The sequence below is a fragment of the Thalassophryne amazonica genome, chromosome 18, assembly GCF_902500255.1.
Source record: "Thalassophryne amazonica chromosome 18, fThaAma1.1, whole genome shotgun sequence".
NCBI classification, from domain to species: Eukaryota; Metazoa; Chordata; class Actinopteri; order Batrachoidiformes; family Batrachoididae; genus Thalassophryne; species Thalassophryne amazonica.
This window is the reverse complement of record NC_047120.1, coordinates 62,455,586-62,479,452: the sequence shown is the minus strand read 5'-3', so window position 1 is coordinate 62,479,452 and position 23,867 is coordinate 62,455,586. Positions and strand designations below refer to the sequence as shown.

At 41.4% G+C, this 23,867-nt stretch overlaps 1 protein-coding gene and 1 long non-coding RNA gene across 3 annotated transcripts; one reads left to right on the top strand and one right to left on the bottom strand.

Annotated features, from left to right (window-relative positions):
* Positions 1-1,343: 1,343 nt before the first annotated feature.
* On the top strand, positions 1,344-21,528 carry LOC117531521. The gene is made up of 3 exons (XR_004566641.1): positions 1,344-1,354; positions 5,333-5,340; positions 21,282-21,528. It is a non-coding gene; the product is annotated as an uncharacterized LOC117531521 (long non-coding RNA).
* LOC117531520 lies at positions 4,083-8,960 on the bottom strand. 2 transcript variants are annotated; one of them, XM_034194633.1, is made up of 7 exons: positions 8,892-8,937; positions 7,542-7,618; positions 7,002-7,107; positions 6,765-6,887; positions 6,193-6,435; positions 5,554-5,798; positions 4,083-5,459 (listed from the first exon to the last, which is right to left on the bottom strand). In XM_034194633.1, the coding sequence occupies exons 3-7, from the start codon at positions 7,105-7,107 to the stop codon at positions 5,196-5,198; spliced, it is 981 nt and encodes a 326-aa protein (XP_034050524.1). In that variant the 5' UTR covers positions 7,542-7,618; positions 8,892-8,937; the 3' UTR covers positions 4,083-5,195. The 2 variants fall into 2 exon arrangements, with proteins under 2 accessions (XP_034050524.1, XP_034050525.1); XM_034194634.1 differs by lacking the exon at positions 7,542-7,618 and having other exon boundaries at positions 8,892-8,960.
* Positions 21,529-23,867: the final 2,339 nt, after the last annotated feature.

Below are 23,867 nucleotides of genomic sequence, written 5' to 3'. Positions count from 1 at the left end.
TCTTTATTCCTGTTTATAGACTTGTCTCTTTGTGTGGACAGTCTGTATGCCTGTGTATAGACTTGTCTCTCTTTGTGTGGACGTCTGTATGCCTGTGTCTATAGACTTGTCTCTCTCTGTGTGGACGTCTGTATGCCTGTGTCTATAGACTTATCTCTCTTTGTGTGGACGTCTGTATGCCTGTGTCTATAGACTTGTCTCTCTTTGTGTGGACGTCTGTATGCCTGTGTCTATAGACTTGTCTCTCTCTGTGTGGACGTCTGTATGCCTGTGTCTATAGACTTATCTCTCTTTGTGTGGACGTCTGTATGCCTGTGTCTATAGACTTGTCTCTCTTTGTGTGGACGTCTGTATGCCTGTGTGTGTAGACCTGTGTCTCTTTGTGTGGACGTCTGTATGCCTGTGTGTGTAGACCTGTGTCTCTTTGTGTGGACGTCTGTATACCTGTGTGTATAGACTTGTCTATTTCTGTGTGGACATCCATATGCCTGTGTGTAGACTTGTCTCTCTTTGTGTGGACGTCTGTATGCCTGTGTATAGACCTGTCTCTTTGTGTGGACGTCTGTATGCCTGTGTGTATAGACCTGTGTCTTTTTGTGTGGACGTCTGTATGCCTGTGTGTATAGACTTGTCTATTTCTGTGTGGACATCTGTATGCCTGTGTGTAGACTTGTCTCTCTTTGTGTGGACGTCTGTATGCCTGTGTGTAGACTTGTCTCTCTTTGTGTGGACGTCTGTATGCCTGTGTATAGACCTGTGTCTCTTTGTGTGGACGTCTGTATGCCTGTGTGTATAGACTTGTCTATTTCTGTGTGGACGTCTGTATGCCTGTGTCTATAGACTTGTCTATTTCTGTGTGGACATCTGTATGCCTGTGTATAGACTTGTCTCTCTTTGTGTGGACTTATATATGTGAACCTCTGATGATTCCTGTGTGTCTCTGTGTGCGTACTGTCTAGAGACTCCTACGGTTCATGTGTCTCTGTGTGCGTGCTGTCTAGAGGCTCCTACGGTTCATGTCTCTGTGTGCGTGCTGTCTAGAGACTCCTACGGTTCATGTGTCTCTGTGTGCGTGCTGTCTAGAGACTCCTACGGTTCATGTGTCTCTGTGTGCGTGCTGTCTAGACTCCTACGGTTCATGTGTCTCTGTGTGTGTGTGCTGTCTAGAGGCTCCTACGGTTCATGTGTGTGTCTGTGTGCATGCTGTCCAGTGGCTCGTACGGCTCGTGTGTGTCCATAAAGGGATTTTGTGTGTCCAGCTGAGAGGTCATGAAGCAATTATTTCCTCTTTACTTTCTTCTCTCTCACTCTGTTCTCTCACATTGCTGGAATTTCAGGCTGACTTTCCTCTGGAGTCCTGTGTGTCGTCTTGTTGCTAATTAACGCCGGGCTCAGTCTCTGCTGGACATCACAAAGCCATCAGCTGGAGGTGAGCCTGCACACCTGTAATCCAGGTGTGAGTGAGACGTATGCAACACTTGGGGCAGTTGGAATAAAGAGGCGAGAATGATTTGGCATCAGTCACGTGTTGCATTCACATGTTGGCAGTAAACAAGATGCATCGCTACTTTCATTGAGGACAGTGAAAATTCTGCCCCTGCTGGCCGTAATAGGAACAGCCACACATTATGACAGTATGTGCTTGACAGTGAAATATTTCTACCTTCCTTCACAAGAAAACATACTCAATTGTCATCAATGATGATGAAAGTCACAGCAAAACATTCATTTAGTGCAATTTTACATCAGATAAAAATGAATAACTTGTACTGGAGCATCCTGTTTTAATGTAATGGGCAAAATGCTATAATGCTGTAGTGTCTAAGTACATCCAATGTCCCCTTTCAACAGCAGATCTGGCAGCTCACCGGGCCTGCACTATTACACCAAGCCAACAATCCCTGCACGCCAGAAATATTTTTTAATAACACAAATCCATTAACTTGAAAATCATTAAGTGTTTTGAGACATCCACAGTACTGGGAACAGCACTGCAGGACAGAGGCTGTGATGATCACTGCTGGTGTTCCTGCTGTGCAGCACACGAGTCACTTTCCTGCTGGCTGCAATTCACTATAAAGTTATTTTCACCATGAAGACTGAAGTTAATGGCTTATGATCTAAAATGTGATTCTGTTGTGTGAAGCAGTGGGCTTTTGTGTTACACAATGGTTTAAGCTTTAACATAACTAAACACAGCCAAATATTAAGCATTCGTTAACCCCTTAACGCCTATTGTCGCATATATGCTACAATATTTGACTCAAATATGCAACATACCAAATTGACCAGTATGCCTGTTGTCGCCAATTTGCAACATACCATTATAATAAAAATTACCAAAATTACTATTTATTTTTTTGTGCAAAAGTGTAATTAATAATCTCAACATTATTTACCATCTACGTAAAGGCAAAAATACACACAAAACATTTTTTTATATACAGCTATATAAATTCAGGCGTTAACAGAAATACCCTAAAATGCTCTCTCAGATTATTAACAGATCCCCCCACTGAACGGCCTAAAGCCACCTTGACACTTGCATTAATTTCATCCCTGCACTGGCACGCAATCTTGCGTACCAGTGAGCAAACTCGTTCTAACCTGCGCGAGGCTGTGTGTCAATGTGCAAAAAAAATTTTGTGCCACTTGCATGAAATAGTCATGAACTTTGCGCAACCTATTCACAAAAAGTGTGTCATTGTACGCAGGGACAAGTTTCTTCATTGGCACGTGAGATTGCATGCCAGTGCGGGGATCAAATTTGTGTCAAGGTGGCTTAAGATTTGGACCCTTCCGAGGAAAAAAAAAAAAAAAAAAAAAAAAAAAGATCCCCAACAAGTGAAAATTGCTACATCACAAAGCAGTCAGCAATGCCCCCTTTACATGATAAAAAACAAAAAGTTTAAATGCACTTTTTAATGCAGTGATGAAACATGCTCATTTTGGTCACGTGTCATTTTTGCAAAATTCAAAGGTTACTTGAAATAAACACCAGAAACTTTGTATTTTTTATGTTCCAGAACAGAAACATTTATTTGAAAAAGGAAGGGAAATAACTTCATAAAACTCTCACAAATTAAAATACATCTCTGTGGGGAGTAAGTTGGGGTTGAGGTCACTTGCTGTGAAAATCAGGTATGTCTTTAAATTTGGGCTTTCAGGGATCCATTATGCAATTTGTTTGGCAAAGTTCCAATTTGAACATTGAACCTTGAAACCCCCCCCCAGGACTAAACCAAACCAACTTTTTTAGGTTCCTTAGATGACCCCAAAACACAATCAGGATGTTCCCAAAAATAACAACTGGCCTCAAGCCAGTTATCCAAGATGGCGTCCATGATGGCCTAAAACACCTTTAAACAACATATAAACAACTTTCTATGTATTTTAATGATAAGGGTCTATGGGTGGCCATTTTGAATCTTAAACCTATGAATGAATTTAGGCACAAATGAGTTTGCTGTGACCTGCAATGGTCTTCCCATTGAATTTCTGTGATATTTAAGTTGTTTATATGTTCTTTAAAGGTGTTTTAGTGAAAAAAACCATTTTGGCGGTCATCTTGGACACCATCTTAGCTAACTGGCATGGGGCCAGTTTATATTTTTGGGAACATCCTGATTGTGTTTTGGGGTCATCTACGAAACGTAAAAAATTTGGTTTGGTTTGAACATATCACACCCATTTTGGCATCTTTGCACTGGCTCCCTGCCTCTGCGAGAGCAGATTTTAAGGTTTTGTTATTGACTTCTAAGGTTGTTCATGGACTGGCACCATCTTATCTGGCTGATCTGGTGGAACTCTTCGTGCCGGCCCGGGCTTTGCGGTCGCAGGATGCGGGACTTCTCTGTGTTCCCAGGGTGAAGAAGAAGTCAGCAGGTCAAAGAGCCTTTTCGTATCGTGCACCCACCCTGTGGAACAGTCTTCCTGCGACCGTGAGGCAGTCTGAGTCTGTGGACATTTTTAAGTCAAGACTCAAAACCTATTTTTATTCTCTTTCTTATGAATACTTTTTATTTTTATTTGTTGTATTCTTTTACTTCTGTTTTTATTTATGTATCTGAATTTTTTTATTCATTTTAAATTTATTCAATTTTATGTTGACTTGTTTTATGTAAGGCGTCTTGAGATGGCTTTTGCTGTGATTTGGCACATTATAAGCTAATTAAATTAAATTAAATTTCTCAACTGCACTTGTCGATCTTAACGCATGTTGTTCACAGTAAAGCGAATGCAAGCTGAGACCAGTATTGTGCCATGCGTGCAAGGAAATATGGGTCTTTTAAAAACAGGAACTGGAGAGAAATTTTGCAGCAGCAGGTCATTAAAATGAAATACGGCGTTTCCCATTTCTAGTTGGAGGAGGTAAATACTGTGCTTCAATGTTTTGGGGCAGGTTAGCATGGAAAACAATGCTAAACAATGCTCCCAGCATAGCCTAGCTTGCTAACTGCGCTATTAGTTACGGACTATAAATCAGATTTTATGACATCTGAGTGAAATGAATGGTCGTGTGACATATTTCAAACATTAAAATAAATTAAATGCTTGTATGTTTGTAAAGAAGTGGCTTATGGGCCTGGTTTAGACCGTTGTGGCAGGCGTTCCTGGTTCTCAGCAGATTATTTCAAGTGTCAGGCTGGTGAAGGAATCTAAGCTGCCATTTGTTCAGCAAAGGCAACTTTTTTACTGCTTTTAAGAGGAGCTGATGTTGTCCAGTTCACAGAGTCTCTGGTGCCGTTCAACTCCATCGTTTTCAGAATTAACAGCGTGGTTCACCGTCCTGCTAAAGGGCCTTTTCTGGCAGCACATTTGTTATTTCGAATTTTTAACTCAGTTACACGGTCTAGCGATTGAATATGGATTAAGAAATTGGGTTCTTTGAAGAGTAAAATTTAAAACATCAAACTGTACACGAGGGCGATGAACGGTGTCCACCAACGTTTAAAAACTAAAGTCTAACATTCTAGGAATATATCCTACAGGCCCTGAGGGCCAGTGGAGTCGCTGCTTATCTCCAAATTCTGTAGCGTGACGAGTCAACAGGACGACAGTTAATTCCCCAGCCAAAGGTGGTTCCCATTTACAGCTGGGTGGACAGAGTGCAGATGAAGGTCTTGTCCAAGGACACACACAGGTAGTGCGAGTGAGATTTGAACCCCTCCAGCTCCTTATTCCCGATACCCGCTCTAACATTCTAATCTTGAACTAAACTGCTGATGAACTACGCTGACTATATCGATCATGGCAGCACTCCTCCTTTCTGAAGACAGGGCCCGGAGAATCGGAGCAATGCTCCTGAGGAAGCAGTCCACTTCATCGTCAGGTATGTTTGTAATTCCAGGGATGTGGTTCCAGCCCACCTGACTCAGTAGTCTTTTGGAACTCTGTTTGGAGCTCTTTCGTTGAGGGTGTCCTCTTCTTTTTCTTGGACTGGATGTCCGTGTCACCATCTGCGTGATGTACAAGTATTTATTCATCATCACACAATAACACCAACTGTGTCTGGAGAAGAAGAAGAAGAAAAAAAAGGTAACGTGTTTGTACCGTCCATTCTGAAGGTGTCTCATGATTGTTGCTGACATCATCATTTCTGGGGATATGTTGCTCTGCCACTGGGACTGAAGCACCAATTGGAAAACCAGAATGTGGATCGGCATCAGGAAGGGCATTGTCGTTGGAGTGAGCACTCTCAGAACTATTTATGCCAGAATCAGTTCCCGATTCGTAACCAGTATTTTTTCCAAGTGCGTTGGCATCCAGATCTATTCGGACCAATTTAATGAACAACTCTGTAAGACAGGGGAGACGATTTGATTAGTGAAATAAGCATTAACAAGAAATCATTTAATATCTCAAAATGCCAAACAGTCTTCAACTTTAACATTGAGATTGTTTGCTTGTTTGTATCATGACTGCCGCCAAGGAACTTCTCATCACCTTACGTAGGAAACTGTTTATTTTCATAAAACCCAGTGACAAGGTTTGATTTAATTGGGAATGGAAACAATTAATTTGGCAAGACTGGAAAACTTCAATGGAATTTTGCCAGAGGTATAACGTCCCAGGGCACCTCCTAGTTTAGAGGAATCACCAATTCTCTGGAGCCCATCATAGCTGAAACTGAACCCTGGAGTTTCCCCTGTGGCCTATACATTCAAATGAATGCCATGTTGAATTAAATACCTTTTATTTTCTGCTGTTGCTCCAACACGGCAAAGACATTGTCACGCCTGAAGGTAGGAGGAACTGCTGCTGTGACTGAAGCATCGGTTGGAAATCCAGAAGGATCATCTTCATCAAAGTCGGCATCATCAGAGCCAGGTACATCAGAATATCTGGCCAGCTCAGGATCTGCATTAACATCCAAATGTTGTCCTCCAGCACTGCTGGTACTTTCATCCAATCGGACCAATCGAATGAATAAATCTGAGAAATAATTGAAATAAGAATATTTTACATTCACTGAAGCTTTCTGTGACTGACATCAGGGTGTGTCAGCCAGCAGAGGCACACATTCTAAGTCGAGCCCAACAGATATATTTGTTTCACAAATACAATGGCCATTTTTTATATGATAGCAAAACACATTTCACCAAATAAACAATGCAGAAAAATACTTTAGCGGCTGGAAATGGTATCGTTACATAGTTTGTCCAGCTGAATTTATTTACTCTCTAGTATCGGTATCAGCCCCTCTAAAAAAAATCCAAACTGGTTGGGCTCTAATTCTAAGAGCTCCATTGCAATTTAAATACCTGCTAATTTCAGTTGTTGCTTCAACTCAGGAAAGGCGTCATCCTGCCTGAATGGCACTGCTGTCGGGCCTGGATCACCAGCAGCAGATCCAGAGGAAGTGTCGACATTGAGAGGCACGTCCCCTACAGAACCAGGAGTGTCAGTCTCTGAAGGTGTCGCCTTTGCTTTTGACATTTTGAATACATTATTTTCTGGTATTTAATAAGGTAAGTTCTTTTCTGCAGTTTGGTAGATACCTTTAAGGGCACGTCTTTTGCTTGGATGAATCCATCCCTTGGCTAATTGATCCAAAATTCTCTTTCTTCCAATTTTAGATCGTATGGAAGCCTTGTTTCGAGGCATCTGGAATTAAACAATTTAGTGATTCAACTGGACCTCCAGCAGAACAAAAGGAATCCAGTTCACATTTTCAACAAGGAATAAAGTACGGAAGCTCAGATCTCTGACAGAATGCTATCTGATTTTTGGGATGTGATCAAGAGCCTTAATCAGTCAGACAGACATCTCAGTTGAGGTCAAAGGAACCACAAGTTGACTTGTTTAAATATTCCCCAGGTGGAGATCTCAGTTAGGCACTACGTACTGCACGTTTAGGCAGTTTATGTTGTACATAACACTAGAAGAGAGGGACGGCAAGCCTGAAAGCCGAATGTACAGTGGCAGTGAACGTATCCCTCAACTTAACCGTAACAGAGTGCAGGAACATTCTGAACCTTCAGCAGTCACTCTCCTGTACATTTTACTTCCTTGCTGCTTCCATGGTTTGTGTGACTCACTTGTAAAACTGAAAAAATGACTTCCAGGTCTGGATTTCATGTCACCAGTCAACACTAAATGCTTCTATCACAGTTACCTACAGAAAGTAACAGCAAAGAAAAAAAAAGGACACACCTTTGCAAAATCCAGTATAGCATGGTTTGAGTTGTAACATCACTGATGATGTCAGCAAGCCCATATAAGCAGCATAAGATGTGGGTAAGTTTGGCTAATTTAAACTTTTCCTACTTAAATTAATCAATGGTTAACTTTAGTTATTTATTTAAACCAGATGATGTAAACTGAATTGACTGCCATAACACAACAAACCTGGGACAGCACATGGATGCAGTGATGACTGAGGGGGTACTGGTCAAATTAATCACCAACACGCTGTGGTTATCTGCATGGCTACACTAGAGATCTTTACAAAATTCTACTGTATCTGCGTTAATACTAAATGTCCTCCAGGTAGAGAAATTGCTCCATTTTAAGAACCTTGAGACCAAACTGTTGCTTAGAGTAGTAGATGATGGTGTTTGGGTAATGAATGGTTTATTCTCAGTGTCCGCTTTGACCTGGAACCTCTGAACTCAGGTTCCTCTTGTGCCAACTTGAGTTAACACTGTGTTGGTTAGATATGAACTCTGATAGCTACAGACCGTTAACTAGGGTTTGGTTAGTGTCAAGGAAGACATGTTCTGCATAGCAAACTTCATGTCATATGATTGGTTAGTTTTTGTCAGTTAACAGGATTGTGGTGCCATTAAATAGTCTAGAAGCAGAGGTATGTAAAGTGGACTTACATGGGTGGGTGGGGATCACCTGCCACAGGTGATTTCACTGATTAGCTTCTCTACCTCCCTGAAGAGTTGAACTAGTCAGAACCAGCTGGTTTAGTGTGAGATTACCCTCCTCTGGAAAGATTTACTGTCAGTATAATTAATGGCACCAAGTCTGCAGCAGTATTTCTAAAGCTGTGAGGCGGTAAGTTTCTAATTAATAATCAGACGTTGTGGCCTTTGACGGCGTGTTGTTGCACTAATAAATAACTTGTGTAACGGAAGTAAAATTTTGAAATAGCGGGGTTTCCAACAGGACGTGACGTAACCTAGCCTAACATTACAAGCTTATATAAAAAAAAAGTTTTAAATATTTTAATATAGCACTCTCACAATCCGTTTCTACAGTTAAAAACAACTTTCCCTCTCAAACGTCCGCTCGCAGTGTTGCTAGCGTTAGCCCTGTTAGCTTAGCAGACTCAGACAGGTCTACTGTAATTCGAACAAACACGTCAAACGCAGCCTTTTCCGCAGTTTTATTTTTTTGAAATTAGTATTTTTTTCCAATTAGAATTAAGAACACGTTACCTGGGACCCTTTTATAGCGATTTTCGTAGAGCTTTTTTGTTCGGCAGTTGGTCGGACGCCTTAGTGGCGCTCTCTCGCCACCTAGCGAGCGGGAGTGTGGTGACTCGACTGACTGTATACAGTCTCTGAGATTGACGGACCAAAAAAAAAAAAAAAAAAAAGCCTTTATGCAAAACACACATACTATTTCACTCTGAGACCTTCCTCCCCCCCCCACAGTGGGCTCGATGTCACTATTTGCGTGGAGTCTCTCAGTCACTCATGCAACATTTCTGAGATGACATCAGGTGTACCGATCTGATGTGTTGGGTACATTGGGATGTCGATTATTTTTTGGACTTTGAAGGTCAAGGTTACCGAGGTGTACTTCTTAAAAATCTTGAGTGCAGCAACGCCTTTTCTAATTGCTTGATTGTCAGCAAACTTTGTGTGCGTTAAGCATGCGTGGTGACCCCAAGAAGGCTGTTGTCTGTAGGGTCAAAGGTCATAATTACTGAACTGTATTTTGTAAAAGTCAGCAAATGCAGCTGCATGGTGCATCTTCTGCAGAAATGCATCACTTGGAAGAGCGCTGTGGGTTACTGCAAACTGTATGCGTGTTTCTTGCCTTAAGGTACTTAAGGTAACTCTACAGTTTGGTCCACAAGTATCTGGGAAATGGCCATTTTTGTAACTTTGCCTGTGGATACCACCACATTCATCCATTCATTTTCTGCTGTGTATCCGTGTCATGGGACAGTAGACATTGCAGTAGAGTTGAAATTCTACTACATGTGTTTGTAGTCTAGACTTTAGTGTTTAACAAAAATATTACTGACCTTTGTCAAAAAAGCAGTGGCGATCTTGGATTTGGAAAGGTCATTTCAAGCTGCATGCTGCTTAAGCCACACCTGCTCCTACTTTCCATCATGGCATGTGATAAGATGATAGCATTTGAATCTGGGTTATGTTAAACTGGAGATAGATGACTAATTTTCTGACTGCATTTCTTGATAAATTTTGTGTTTTGTAATGCCATGAAAATGTTATAACAAAGAACCAGCTTCATGACGATTCTGTCCCACGTGGAAGCATGAAAATCAGCAACAGAACAGATGTGTTCAGAAGTAATTTGAGTGACACTGCTTTTTTAAATTAATTTATTCCTATTTCATTTATGAAATCAGATTCATTCCAATATTAATTACAAAAAGAAAAAAACAGTCTGCAATAAATAAATAAATAAAACATAATAATACTGGTCAGAGAAGAGTCAAAATGTTTCCTTTCATCACTTTAGTTATTTCGTCTAACAATGTAAGATAGGCTTTTATTGCTAGCATTCTTACTTTATGACATCTTAGAGATCTGGTGTGCATAGAAGTCCTGTGTCTTGCTGGTAATTCTCTACTATAGTGTACCTTCTACTTAATGATACAGTATCTGGGGTATGCCAGCACAACTTTAGACCATTTTCATTGTGTGTTGAGGACAAGTGTTGCATTGCAGTGCACTCAGAATTCTGGGGGTAACAAGCTCCGACTCAGGAAAAGTGCAATGGAACATCTAATCAGGTCAGAATTCCAAGTTAGAAACTCGGGCAAGAGCTGCGTAACTGAAATTCGGCAATCTGACATCACAGCAGTACTGTGGCACACGTGGTGAGTGCTAAGCAGAATGACTTTTTTGTTCATTTTTACTTTATGCAGTAAAGACTTGAGTTGTGAATTTTGGTGTTGCTGTCCCTCCAAAGATGGCAGATGAAAATATCACTGAAAGGAGCTCTGATGTTCCTTGTCATAGTCATGAGTTTACTTGTAAACTCATGACTATGACAAGGACTGCCCCTCGTACTGTAGGGTCCATGTTTGGAACCTTGGAACACATTTAGATCGAACCTCGGAAATGCCAACTCAAAATTATCGACTTCCGAGGTGCAATAGAATGCAACGGTAACGCTGCCTTCTTGTAAGGTTTGTATCTTTAAAACAAGATTAGATAAATCGGGTATTTTTTTAATCTTTAGGAAAACTAATCTTTCTAAAGAACACTGTTTAGGTTTTTGAACCAGTTCCTTCTGATTATCCCGTGAGTTGGCAATAAAGGTTTTGTTTCACTGGCTTCTGTCTGTGTCATTGTGGACAAGATTACTAAAAACTGCTGGACAGACTTCCTTCAGACTTGGTGGGAATATTATTTGTATAGATATAAAGAGGTGAATAGACTTTGGAGTAGTTTGGTCGGAGATTAAGGAAAACAGGGTCTCTCTCTCTCTCTCTCTCTCTCTCACACACACACACACACACACACACACATATACATTAAGCCTAGATGGATGATCTAAAGCATATATTGATCAGCAAAAGATTTGATTGATATGACTGGCTTCATAATGTATATTTAGTTGTACATTTATATTGTGGTCCGCAGAGTGTTGATTCACTCCCTGGAACCAATGTTTCTGATCAGAGTACCAGTTTGTGTAACTGGGAACTAGCATGCAGAGAAAGAAAAAGTTCTTTGATATTCCACGATGGGCAGCAATGTGAGCGACGTTCCGGTTGCCAGGCAGAGCACCGCTGCAAAGGAGCAGTTGAGATTTTCTCTTTAGTGGTGACACTAATGTGATGCACTGCTCCGACTGACAGTGTGTGTGTCCAGCAGTGTGTGTGTGTGTTTGCCCTGCAGCTCCAATCACCTCTCAGTGTATAAGAGCACAGCTTCATCCAGCTCACATCGACCCCTTGGTGTTTCCTCCAATCCTCCTCCACGTCCACACGCATTTACTCACATAGAACTTTCTGCAACTCTTAGAAATCTCTCTCTCTCTCTCCCTGTGCAGCACCCTCGTACTGTCAGACACACTGACTTAGTTTTACAATAGACTTTCTCAGCGTCTGTACTGCTGCTGTTGTGCTTTAAACCTGAAGATTTTGAAGGCAAAAGATGTTCAGTTGCTTTCAAGAAAAACGCAAATGAAAAAGCTCCAGTGGCTGTGATTGTAGAGACTGTGTGTATGTAAAACAGCTTTAAGATCTGATGTAGTTTTATCTGAAACAGAAATAACAATGCTTTATTTAGGAAGTCAGTTTTGTCAGTTCAGTGGAAAGAAGAAGGGGGAGACACATTTAATTTTAATTTAAATGTGTTGAGCGTGCAGAGTAAAAAAACGTCAGGAAAGGTCCAATAATAAAACTGGTTCTGTTTAAAATACTTTACAAACCTGTTTGGTGAGAGTCAAGTGACTATTCAGGGGTGGATCCAGCTTCAGGTGGAGGGGGTTGTGACTTGGTAATGTGGACAGCTAAATACAGACTCAAGTCATCGTTTTAATACACAATCTTAAATGTTCAATTTTAATTCTGCATGCAGCAGCGTTCATCAGTCAGCCTTTGTGTTTGCAAAAACCTTTTGTTATATGGCTGGGGGGGCCTGGCTGCCGGTTTGTTTGTCTTTTTGTTTTCCTCCCAGGTGGCGTGCATTTGGGACTGAGTGGCTGTGTTGCTGAGGCTGTCAGGACCTCACCCTGATCACCTGCGACTCGTCAGGACTCACAGCTGAGGTGCATCTGGATGGATTGGAGCATGTTGGCATTTAAGACTGGAGTGCACAGTGTGCATTTGCCAGAGACTCGACCTTGTGACCAGACGGGTGAGATCGTCGTCTCGGGAGCCATCTCATCAGCAGCGGACGCTGAGAATGTCCAGGTTTGATGCACGGTCTGTGAAAGAGGAGGGGGTGAGGTCTCACGCTCGTCAGCACACTTCCTGAGGTACGTTGGATTTTGTGACTAACAGTTATACAGTCAGTAAATGTGGTGTCCCTCACACCTTATTGTATTGAGCTGTATGTTAGTCATGTATCAGCTTCCACTGCGGTGGAGTTTTGTGAACGGGATGTTCCATGCCTGCAGGTTGGGAAGCTGATCAGTAATCAAGCCAGGAAGTGTTTGCTGTTTGTACACCTTTAAGTGTTCTGTGTGTAGAGTGTGGACTCACATAATGGTTCCTTCTTTCACAGACTCGGTTGTTGCGGCCACCTGGGGGGTGTCGGCGGGGTCCTTGGGTCCGAAACAGCTTCTGGCTCCGGACCGTTAGCGCTGCTGGGAGCGCACCACGCCAGGCCGCACCTTTTATTATATTATCACTGTTATGTATTAAATTCAGTTAGCCTTTGTACCGTGCTCTGCTTATTTCATACTGGGTCCTTCAAACGCTGGTCGGTTCTCCGAGCTGCGTCCGACACATAACACCTTTCCCATATTCAATCACATCGTCGGCCACCAGCTAACTTGTGTAGGTTTTTTCCCCAGCAAATTTTATTAGCAATGAACAAGAGACGCGACGATGATGAATGAGAAGTTAATAGAAGTATCACCTGTGAGCAAATAAAGATCCCTTAAGTAATTTAACAGTGTCAACAGCAATATGCGTATTCAGTAATAAGATGAAATGAGTTGATAGTATCTTGGATCCTTCGCATTTACCCTTTATCCTGATTGCTGACCTTTGATCCCCAGTCACAGATTGTTGGTCATGAGCTTTGATCCTAATGCCTCTGTCTCCATGTCAGTAAAAGTTGGGTGGGTGGGATGGATCTGGATTTGCACCAAAGTTGGAAAGTTTCTTCCTTTTGCCTAAGATCCTCTTCTCTGCCAACTTACATTAGTCGTTTCGTCCATTTATGCATAATCCTGTGGAAGTCAAACCAGCGGACAGATTCTGCTGGTCACATAACCTGTCAGATTTTTGCACCAGTTGTCTTGTTATATTTGAGAGAAACTCACCTATGACTCAGTGGTTAGCACGGTTGCCCCACACCATAATGTCTGGTGTTTGATTTGTTTTACTGCTGCTCCTTAAACTGGATAAGTTTAAAATAAAAACACTCCACACGTTTTTAATCTGGTTTAATTCAAATTATTGTATTTATATAGCATTGTGAGTTAGGTCTAACCATAACAACCCTCCTGAGCAAGCACACAGGTGACAGTGGTAATGTAAAACTCCCTCTGGTGATAAGGAGGTAGAAACCTCAAGCAGACCAGACTCAGAGAGGCAACCCACTGCTTAGGCCATCCTAACAGTTCCAAGGTTTTTTTTTAACAGATGTTACAAGCAGAAAACAAAACTTAAGAGCACAAAAACAGTTTTTAATTGAAATTAAAAAGCAGTCCATCTTGTGTCTTTAGTCTCTGTGCCTCCAGGTGCTTGAATTATCAATAATTTAGAATAAAATTTATATTATCTTGTTCTGAAATGTTTTTAAACTGCTCCATGTGAGGAATAACTTTTTAAAAATCTAGCTGGTTTTTGGCTCTGAATTTAAACTTCCACATTAAATTTGATATGGTGTTGAAGCTCAGCAGCCACACACGCATACGAGGTCTATTAGAAAAGTATCCGACCTTATTATTTTTTTCAAAAACCATATGGATTTGAATCACGTGTGTTGCGTCAGACAAGCTTGAACCCTCGTGCGCATGCGTGAGTTTTTCCATGCCTGTCGGTTGCGTCATTCGCCTGTGAGTAGGCTTTGAGTGAGGAGTGGTCCACCCCCTCGGCGGATTTTCATTGTCAGGAAATGGCGGAATGATTTGGGCTTTTTTTCCATCAGAATTTTTTCAGAAACTGTTAAAGACTGGCAGGTGGAAACCATTCGAAAAATTTATCTGGCTTTCGGTGAAAATTTTACGGGCTTCACAGAAAATAAGGACTGTTACTACAGCTTTAAGGACGCTCGGCATGCCGCGCTCTGTGCCACGCTCTGTGCCGCCATCGAGAGCCACAAACCACCAGATCATTTCTAAACGGATGGCTCTGTGGAGCCGGACTGTCCTGTGCACTTTCTCTGGTTATCACAAGAGCTGGACATCAACCATTTTCCGGCAGATTTCACTTTTAACAAGAGATTTTGTCATGGAAAGCCGAACGGAGGCTTCGCGCGTCACAACTGATTTGCTGATGGAGCGAGACAAAGGAACACATCCGTTTTGGTCTCACAGGACGGCTTTGAGATGGCGTTCAGACAGCTGTCGGTGGTTTTTCCATCGAGTCATTATCCGAGAAATTGTGGATGTGCCTGGACATGCCAGAACATGTCCCGTGAGGCTTCATCACGGCGTTGCTGTGCGCCATGTGGCACCGCCGCGACGCGCGAAGCCTCCGCTCCTTTTTCCATGACAAAAACTCCTGTAACAGTGGAATGTGCCGTTCATTTCCAAACTGGACGCTGTGTTTTATCCGGGATGTCGTCTGACTAGCACAGGAATTGTGAAAAGATGTGGACATCAGCACTTTTTTGGCACATTGAGACAGACGTGCGGAGGAATTTTGCGTGTCGCGGCGGTGCCGCATGGCGCAAAGCAACGCCGTGATGAAGCCTCATGGGACATGTTCTGGCATGTCCAGGCACATCCACAATTTCTCGGATAATCACTCGATGGAAAAACCACCGACAGCTGTCTGAACGCCATCTCAAAGCCGTCCTGTGAGACCAAAATGGAGGTGTTCCTTTGTCTCGCTCCATCAGCAAATCGGTTGTGACGCGCGAAGCCTCCGCTCGGCTTTCCATGACAAAATCTCTTGTTAAAAGTGAAATCTGCTGGAAAATGGTTGATGTCCAGCTCTTGTGATAACCAGAGAAAGTGCACAGGACAGTCCGGCTCCACAGAGCCATCCGTTTAGAAATGATCTGGTGGTTTGTGGCTCTCGATGGCGGCACGGAGCGCGGCATGCCGAGCGTCCTTAAAGCCGTCCTTAAAGCTGTAGTAACAGTCCTTATTCTCTGTGAAGCTCCTAAAATTTTCACCGAAAGCCAGATAAATTTTTCGAATGGTTTCCAGGTGCCAGTCTCTAACAGTTTCTGAAAAAATTCTGATGGAAAAAAAGCCCAAATCATTCCGGCATTTCCTGACAATGAAAATCCGCCGAGGGGGTGGACCACTCCTCACTCAAAGCCTGCTCACAGGCGAATAACGCAACCGACAGGCGTGGAAAAACTCACGCATGCGCACGAGGGTTCAAGCTTGTCTGATGCAATAACACGTGATTCAAATCCATATGGTTTTTGAAAAAAATAATAAGGTCGGATACTTTTCTAATAGACCTCGTATAGTCCAATGGTCGCAACAACCGATGGCTCAAAAAGCATCCAAATGGTCAAGAGCAGACTTTCAGTCAGTGGAATATAATTAGAGTGATTGTCAGTCATAGTAACATTCTCCAGAATATGTCCTTTAATATTCTAATATTAAGATTTATATCACCACACAGGTGAGTCTGTTGAAACACAGCTCTGAATTTAAGCCTTTTATATTTAACGGTTTTCAAACACATTCCATTTAGCATATTTTCTTGTCTTTAGTTCTTTTATTTTTACACTTTCCCATTTATTTTGTGTCCATGTATCTTCAGATCTCAGCTGCCTTTTAAAAACTGCAAAACGGGTTGAACGTGTGGACAGCTGAGCCCGATGTTACCTTCAGTCGAAGGACGGCACCGAAGGGGAAAAACATAATCAGTTTTTAAATTTAATGAATAAAGATGAAGCGCTGACCTCACCTGTCCTCGCGTTTCCAAAATGAGGCCATTTCATTATTTCAGTTTTGTCAAATTTGGCGGACGTGACTGCAAAGCTCAGTTTTTGCATGACTGACACGTCAGATGAAAGAGTGATGGAGGGAACATAAAGAACAAAACACTTTTAATATTCATTTCTTCCACTCGTCATTTACTTTTTTTTTTTTTGTTAATGAAGTTGAATTTTGCTGTTCGACCAAAGAAGAGACATTCTAGGATGATAACAAACTTGATACTTTACAGATCATTTTTGATTTCTGATCAATCATTTGTCGTGTCAGAAAAATATTGACCACAGTTAATCTGCATGTCGGAGCAGGTAGGTCAGTGGATAAGGAGTTGGACCTGGGTTTGATTCCTGGTCTAACTTCATGTCTGTGTTTTTGGACAAGTGCAGTCATCTGCATAGTCTCAATCCACCCAGCTGTAAGTGAGTACCAGCCTTGGCTGGAGAAGTAACCTGTGATGAACTGGAGTCACATCCAGCAGGATTCACAGACTCTGATCCTCGTCAGTCTGCAGAATCCGGGAATATGCACCGGCACAAACTGGCCTCAGGGTCTTTATAGGACTGGCTTACTTCTTCTTTGTCAGACCATAGTCATAGCTTCTCATTACCCAAATTCCAGCTTCTGGAGAGACCAAACACCAAAGACGTCCAGCCATCATCTGAGGTCACAGATTGCCACCAAACCGGCAATCACACAATACGACCGAAAGCAGCAGGACCCTAAATACTTGAACCTTTAGGCGCTTGTAAACATATTGACATCAAATCTGAGCAATTCCATGATGTGACTTAAAGTATTTGATTGTTTATTTGGTGCTTCGGAGTATCCACTGATTGCATGAAGATCACAGTATCGTCCATGAAGTCGAGGTCAGTCAAACAAAAATACCAAAGCTGCTGGTGTCCAACAGTCTGTCTGTCCAAGCTCTGAACAGTGTTGGAGCCAGAACAGTCAAATGGCTTCAAAAACAATAGATAAAATGTTAAGTGTCAATAATATTCTGAATCTTCAATTTAAAGGCCTGAATAATTAAATATTAGGAGTCTTTAGTGTATAAAAATAGAATATGTAGAAAATTTGAATAAAATAAGAAAACGTGCCAATAACACGAACATATCATTGTGCTGCGTTTGATACCGTGGATCATCATGTTTTACTCGAGCATTACTTTGGGATTACTGGAAGTGCCCTTGCGTGGTTGATGTCATACCTGTCTAGTCATTCTCACTGTGTTTTATATGATAACACTACCTCTAACCTTAGTGACATGAAAGTTGGGGTTCCACAGGGTTCTGTCCTGGGCCCCCTGCTTTTTCCCTATATATATAGCACCCCTTGGGCATATATTGCAGCATTTTGGGATTGCCTTTCATTGCTATGCTGATGATACTCAATTGTATATGCCGATATCTGCTGGTAATCTAATTTCTATAAAAACACTAGAGGATTGCCTTGCATCAGTGAGAGGCTGGATGTCTTGTAACTTCCTACTCTTAAACTCTGATAAGACTAAAATGATGGTTCTTGGTCCAGCAAGATATAGGCATCAATTTGACCAGCTAGCGCTTGACCTGGGTTTATGTGTCATACATCATACGGATAAGGTGAGGAACCTTGGGGTGATTTTTGTTCTTGCATTGTCCTTTGGCCCCCATATTAGGGATATTACGAGAAGTGCCTTCTTCAATCTGCGAAATATAGCAAGGATTTGTTCCATGCTGTCTATGGCTGATGGTGAGACCCTGGTCCATGCTTTTGTTTCCTCCAGATTGGATTATTGTAATGTCCAACTTTCAGGGTTACCGCAGTCCAGCATTAGGGGTCTTCAATTGCTTCAGAATGCTGCTGCCAGACTTTTGACATGAGGCAGAAAGTTTGACCATATTACACCTATTCTGGCATCTCTTCATTGGCTGCCTGTCTCTGTGAGATCAGATTTCAAGGTTCTACTTTTAGCCTTTAAAATTGTTCATGGACTGGCACTGACCTACTTAGCTGATTGAATTAAACCCTATGTACCGGCCCGGGCTTTGTGCTCACAGGATAAGATAAGATAAGACTTTATTGATCTCACATTGGAGAAATTCACATGTTACGTCAGCTCTTAATAAACACACAAGATGAGTGCGAGTAGAAGAAAATGTGCATCAAACAGCGTGTGCAAAGATAAGCAATAATAATAATAATACTTGTAACAATACAATAAAATAAGAAAATGAGGTAGAAATTATAAGTATATATGCATATACGCGTATAAACATGATTGGAATTAAAAAATAGGAGCATCTTATTTACAATATAACCAGTACAATCTAACCAGATCCTTACTCTGGATGGCATTACCCTGACCTCTAGTAATACTGTGAGAAATCTTGGAGTCATTTTTGATCAGGATATGTCATTCAATGCGCATATTAAACAAATATGTAGGACTGCTTTTTTGCATTTGCGCAATATCTCTAAAATTAGAAAGGTCTTGTCTCAGAGTGATGCTGAAAAACTAATTCATGCATTTATTTCCTCTAGGCTGGACTATTGTAATTCATTATTATCAGGTTGTCCTAAAAGTTCCCTGAAAAGCCTTCAGTTAATTCAAAATGCTGCAGCTAAAGTACTGACAGGGACTAGAAGGAGAGAGCATATCTCACCCATATTGGCCTCTCTTCATTGGCTTCCTGTTAATTCTAGAATAGAATTTAAAATTCTTCTTCTTACTTATAAGGTTTTGAATAATCAGGTCCCATCTTATCTTAGGGACCTCATAGTACCATATCACCCCAATAGAGCGCTTCGCTCTCAGACTGCAGGCTTACTTGTAGTTCCTAGGGTTTGTAAGAGTAGAATGGGAGGCAGAGCCTTCAGCTTTCAGGCTCCTCTCCTGTGGAACCAGCTCCCAATTCGGATCAGGGAGACAGACACCCTCTCTACTTTTAAAAGTAGAGAGGGTGTTAAAACTTTCCTTTTTGCTAAAGCTTAGTTATGCTGCTATAGACTTAGACTGCTGGGGGGTTCCCATGATGCACTGAGTGTTTCTTTCTCTTTTTGCTCTGTATGCACCACTCTGCATTTAATCATTAGTGATTGATCTCTGCTCCCCTCCACAGCATGTCTTTTTCCTGGTTCTCTCCCTCAGCCCTAACCAGTCCCAGCAGAAGACTGCCCCCTCCCTGAGCCTGGTTCTGCTGGAGGTTTCTTCCTGTTAAAAGGGAGTTTTTCCTTCCCACTGTCGCCAAGTGCTTGCTCACAGGGGGTCGTTTTGACAGTTGGGGTTTTTCTGTAATTATTGTATGGCTTTGCCTTACAATATAAGGCGCCTTGGGGCAACTGTTTGTTGTGATTTGGCGCTATATAAATGAAATTGATTTGATTTGATATCACTGAAAAAGTCTTAAGTCTATAAAAAGTAAAAAATTAATAAAATAGAAGTGTTGGCAATGTTAACCGAATCTTCAGTAGGAAAGCCTGAAAAATAAAATACAGAATATTAATGAAAAGAAAGAAGTGCGTCTCTGAGCCTTCAGTGTAAAGGCATTGCAGTAACGACTGTCTGCCAGTAGGCGGTGTGATGCTCCATCTTTGACAAGCTGTTTCGAGGAAAATGTTAAAGTGAAATAATCAAAATGTCTTTCCTTGGCATTGACACCAAAATAAAATGAATTTCTTAATATCATTTTTTTTATTTCTTTAAAATTTAATTAAAGAGTCAACAGAATATTGTGGAGGATCATGTGGGTTGAGATGATGACTAATGTTGTTCATGATGGTGATTAATGAAAGTCTGGGAAATGTCAGAGCACTGATAAGGATTACTGATTAGATAATTGATCAAACTTGGTGACAGGCAGAGTGTTGTGACTGAAGATGATTACAGAGTTGATGTATTATTGATTCATGATTGATGTTGTTCAGATTAATGAAGTTTTAGTTCAGTAACAACCAGGGCGGGGGGTGCCCAAGTGGTTAGGGTGCTTGGTTTCAATATGAAAGTTTCCTGGTTGAAACACCACCCTCGCCACATTTCTTCATGTAATGTGAAGTTGCATCATGAAGGGATTCTGGTGTAAAACTTGTGTTTGGATCTGTGGCGACCCCGAGCGAAATCAAAGGAGCAGCCGAAAGGTTAAAGGTGGGCGGATTGATCCTAATATCGATACCAACACTGGTATTGATATTGAACGATCCTCATGTAAAAAGATCGATACTCAAGCATTTTTTTTCTCTCACACGCACTAACTGCTGCGCACGCAGATTCATCAAAGTCTACTCTCTGTCTGTAAGAGCAGCGCTGCGCTGTCGCACAACGCGGAGCAGCGCACCCTTGTATTGTGGTTTCAGTCCTCTACCTCAGGAGATTTTGTTTTAAGTTGTGTTGAGTGATATTTTTTTTAAAACAAAAATGTTGATTGTGAGAAAGTATTTTGTTGTCACATGTTTGGCGAAATTCTATCCTAGGTCTTTTGGATCCTTTGGATCTATGAAGCTTAAATATGAAAAGGTATCAATATCAGCGATACTGGGCCTGTATTTACTTGGTATCGGATCAATACCAAAATTCCTGGTATCGCCCACCACTATTGAAGGGACTTACTAGTTCACTGACAACCAGAAGATGAGCATCACTGAGTGGTTGGATGGTTGGTTTATGCCCCCCCCCAGAACCACAATGTCTCAAAACTGTTAGCTAACAAACCCCACCCTGCTACATTACTATTATTATTAGGCAAAGCTGTCAACCTACTGGTCAATCTTCATTCCTATTCTCACCTATGGTCATGAGGGTTGGCTGAAATAACTACATCGTGGGTAAAAGAAGTCAGCAGGGTGGCGTCTTGTAGAGATGAGGTGAGAAGCTCACTCATCCATGAGGAGCTCGGAGTAGAGCCACTGCTCCTTCGCCTTGAAAGGAGCCAGCTGAGGTGGTTTGGGCATCTGGTAAGGATGCCCCCTGAGCGCCTCTGAGGGAAGTGTTCCAGGCACGTCCATCTGGGAGGAGACCCCGGGGAAGACCCAGGACTAGGTGGAGAGTTTATATCTCCACACTGGCCTGGTAACACCTCGGGAGCCACCAGTTAGAGGTGGTCAATGTGGCCCGGGAAAGGGAGGTACAGGGTCCTCTGCTGGAGCTGTTGCCCCCGTGACCCAGTCCCAGATAAGAGGTTGAAGATGAGTGATGAGTATTGTTATAAATCAATCTATTATAAGGATAAGTTGAGTTTATCACACTTAAAAAATGGATCATTGGATGAAGTTACATTTTGGAGCTGATTCCTGTCTAGTAAAATATATGTAACCCCAGCTCACATCAAGAACATCCATGCAATTTAATCAAGTTGGGGTTAGATGTATCTACTGGAGAGAAATCCTGAAAAAACTTAATTGAGTCCATCCAATGAGTTTTTTTTTTTTTTTTTTTTTTTTGCGTGAGGGTTAGAGAGACTCAGTCGCACACAGAACATAAAGAAACATTCAAATCTAGAGATTTTTGTCCTTTTTTAAACCTCTACTTATAATGGTCTATCGCAGTTTAAAGTGTTTTAACAGTTTAAAATCAGGTCATTTGCTTATACTCGTATTTGGCTGTTGTTTGTGTCAAGCACAGCAAACCTTTAATGGTTAAACTCAGCCGTTGCTACCACATTGTCTACAGCATTCTGCTGAATAATGTGCAGATGTTAAGGGGTTAAAAAAAATCATACCTATGTGACCAGAATAAAAACCATTTTAAGATAATTGTTTGTTTAGACCTGTTAAAACCAGGGGGAAATAAATGATCTTATTTAAATGACACTATTCAGAGTTTTAAATGCTGTTTCAACCTGTCAAACAGTTTGAGGCCAGTTAAAAATAAACTCTCTCATCCAACCAGATTAACATCAGTTTAAAATGCTCGTGTTCAATCAGAAATAAGATAAAAGTGGTTTACATGTTATATGTTTAAACATGTTTGTCACTGGTTCAGAATAGTTTAAAGTAAATTAAGGTCATTTTTATTTAAAAACAATCAGATCTTAATATTTGAGAAATTGCATGAAGTCAAAATGTCAAATTTTTATATTGAATGATGTTTAACAAATGACTGAGAACACTGTTAATTGACTTATCAAATAAAGAATTAGCTCCACATGTACACTAAAGCAGACTGTGTATTATATTTTGTCTGCACCACGAAAAATGTAGATTTCTAATGTTGCGTTTCACATCTTTGACGTGGAGGTGATTTTGACATTTTGTCATGATGAGGAAACCTTGTGTGAATGTTGAAACTGTGACATAATGCTGCAAACAATTTGACAATGACAGTTTTTGTAACATCCGTGAGTGTTTCTGATTAAGCTGAGAGTAAAAATTCATGTTTCTCTGGAAGGGATCTTCTCTTTCCATGCCGCAGTCACTCCACTCTGAGCACACCTGATCCCATCACATCGCACAAATGATGCAGACTCTGTTTTGATTTGTTCTTGGCTGGGGAGACCACATGGGGACCACTGCAGGGGTACGTGTGTGTGTGTGTATTTTTTTTTCCCAATTGGAGTTTCATCATGAAGGACATCTGGTGTAAAGCTTGTGCTGAGGATCTCTACCAAAAACACTTTAGACTCAGACCACGCCTCCTTTTCACAAAATAAATGCCACTAATCTGAAGAGTGAGTTCAACTGAATATGCATTCTGTATATGGACTGCATTTCTGGTGCACTTCTCCATCTGATGTGATGTGATTACAATGACTCTTCACATTCACTGATGTCAGTGTGCTGTCATGCAAAGTGCTCAGGCGCACACTGGGAGGAATGCTGACATAAAGAGCCTTGCTCAAGGGCACCTTTGAGAATTGTCTGACAAGAACAGAATATCCTCTGGTTTAATGCAGTGAATAAAGTAAGGAGGAAAAATGTGAATTATTTATGTTTGTAAACCATTAGTTATGCTTTGTATTCTATTATGTTACTCTTTTTAGTTTGTTACATTTTGATATAATTGTTAGAATTGATGTATTTTGACTGACTGTCAGCACTCACGTCTAAAGTTCAAAGTTTTGACTTCTCAGGTAAGTAATTAACGACGTTTGTCACTTCTGGGCCTCCATACATCTGCCTGGTGGCTCCAGAGGAGCTGTCCAGTCCGATGTGGTGCTGAATCTCTTCTGCGCTCATCAGCAGCTGCAGCACATAGACTTAACCGAACAATTAAAAGACATTTCTAAACCACATTCTTTCACAAGAAATATCCTTTAATTGTAAGGTCAAGCGTAGTGACCTTCTGTTACCGTCTTCTTGGAGGCCCCGTGGGCGGAACTTCACCTGGAAAAACAACGGAAAAATCAGTGATGTTACGTCACGAGTGCAGAGGATCAGTTTAATGTCATCAGGCTGAAGAGCAGAACAATCATCTCCAAGGACATTCCGAA

Excerpts from the sequence above, each read along its gene's own strand:
- LOC117531520 (XM_034194634.1), bottom strand. The coding sequence starts at position 7,107 with ATGCCTCGAAACAAGGCTTCCATACGATCTAAAATTGGAAGAAAGAGA. Across the intron at positions 6,888-7,001 it reads CAAAAGACGTGCCCTTAAAG|GGGACGTGCCTCTCAATGTC; the intron begins GTATCTACCAAA and ends CTGGTTCTGTAG. Across the intron at positions 6,436-6,764 it reads GCAACAACTGAAATTAGCAG|ATTTATTCATTCGATTGGTC; the intron begins GTATTTAAATTG and ends ATTATTTCTCAG.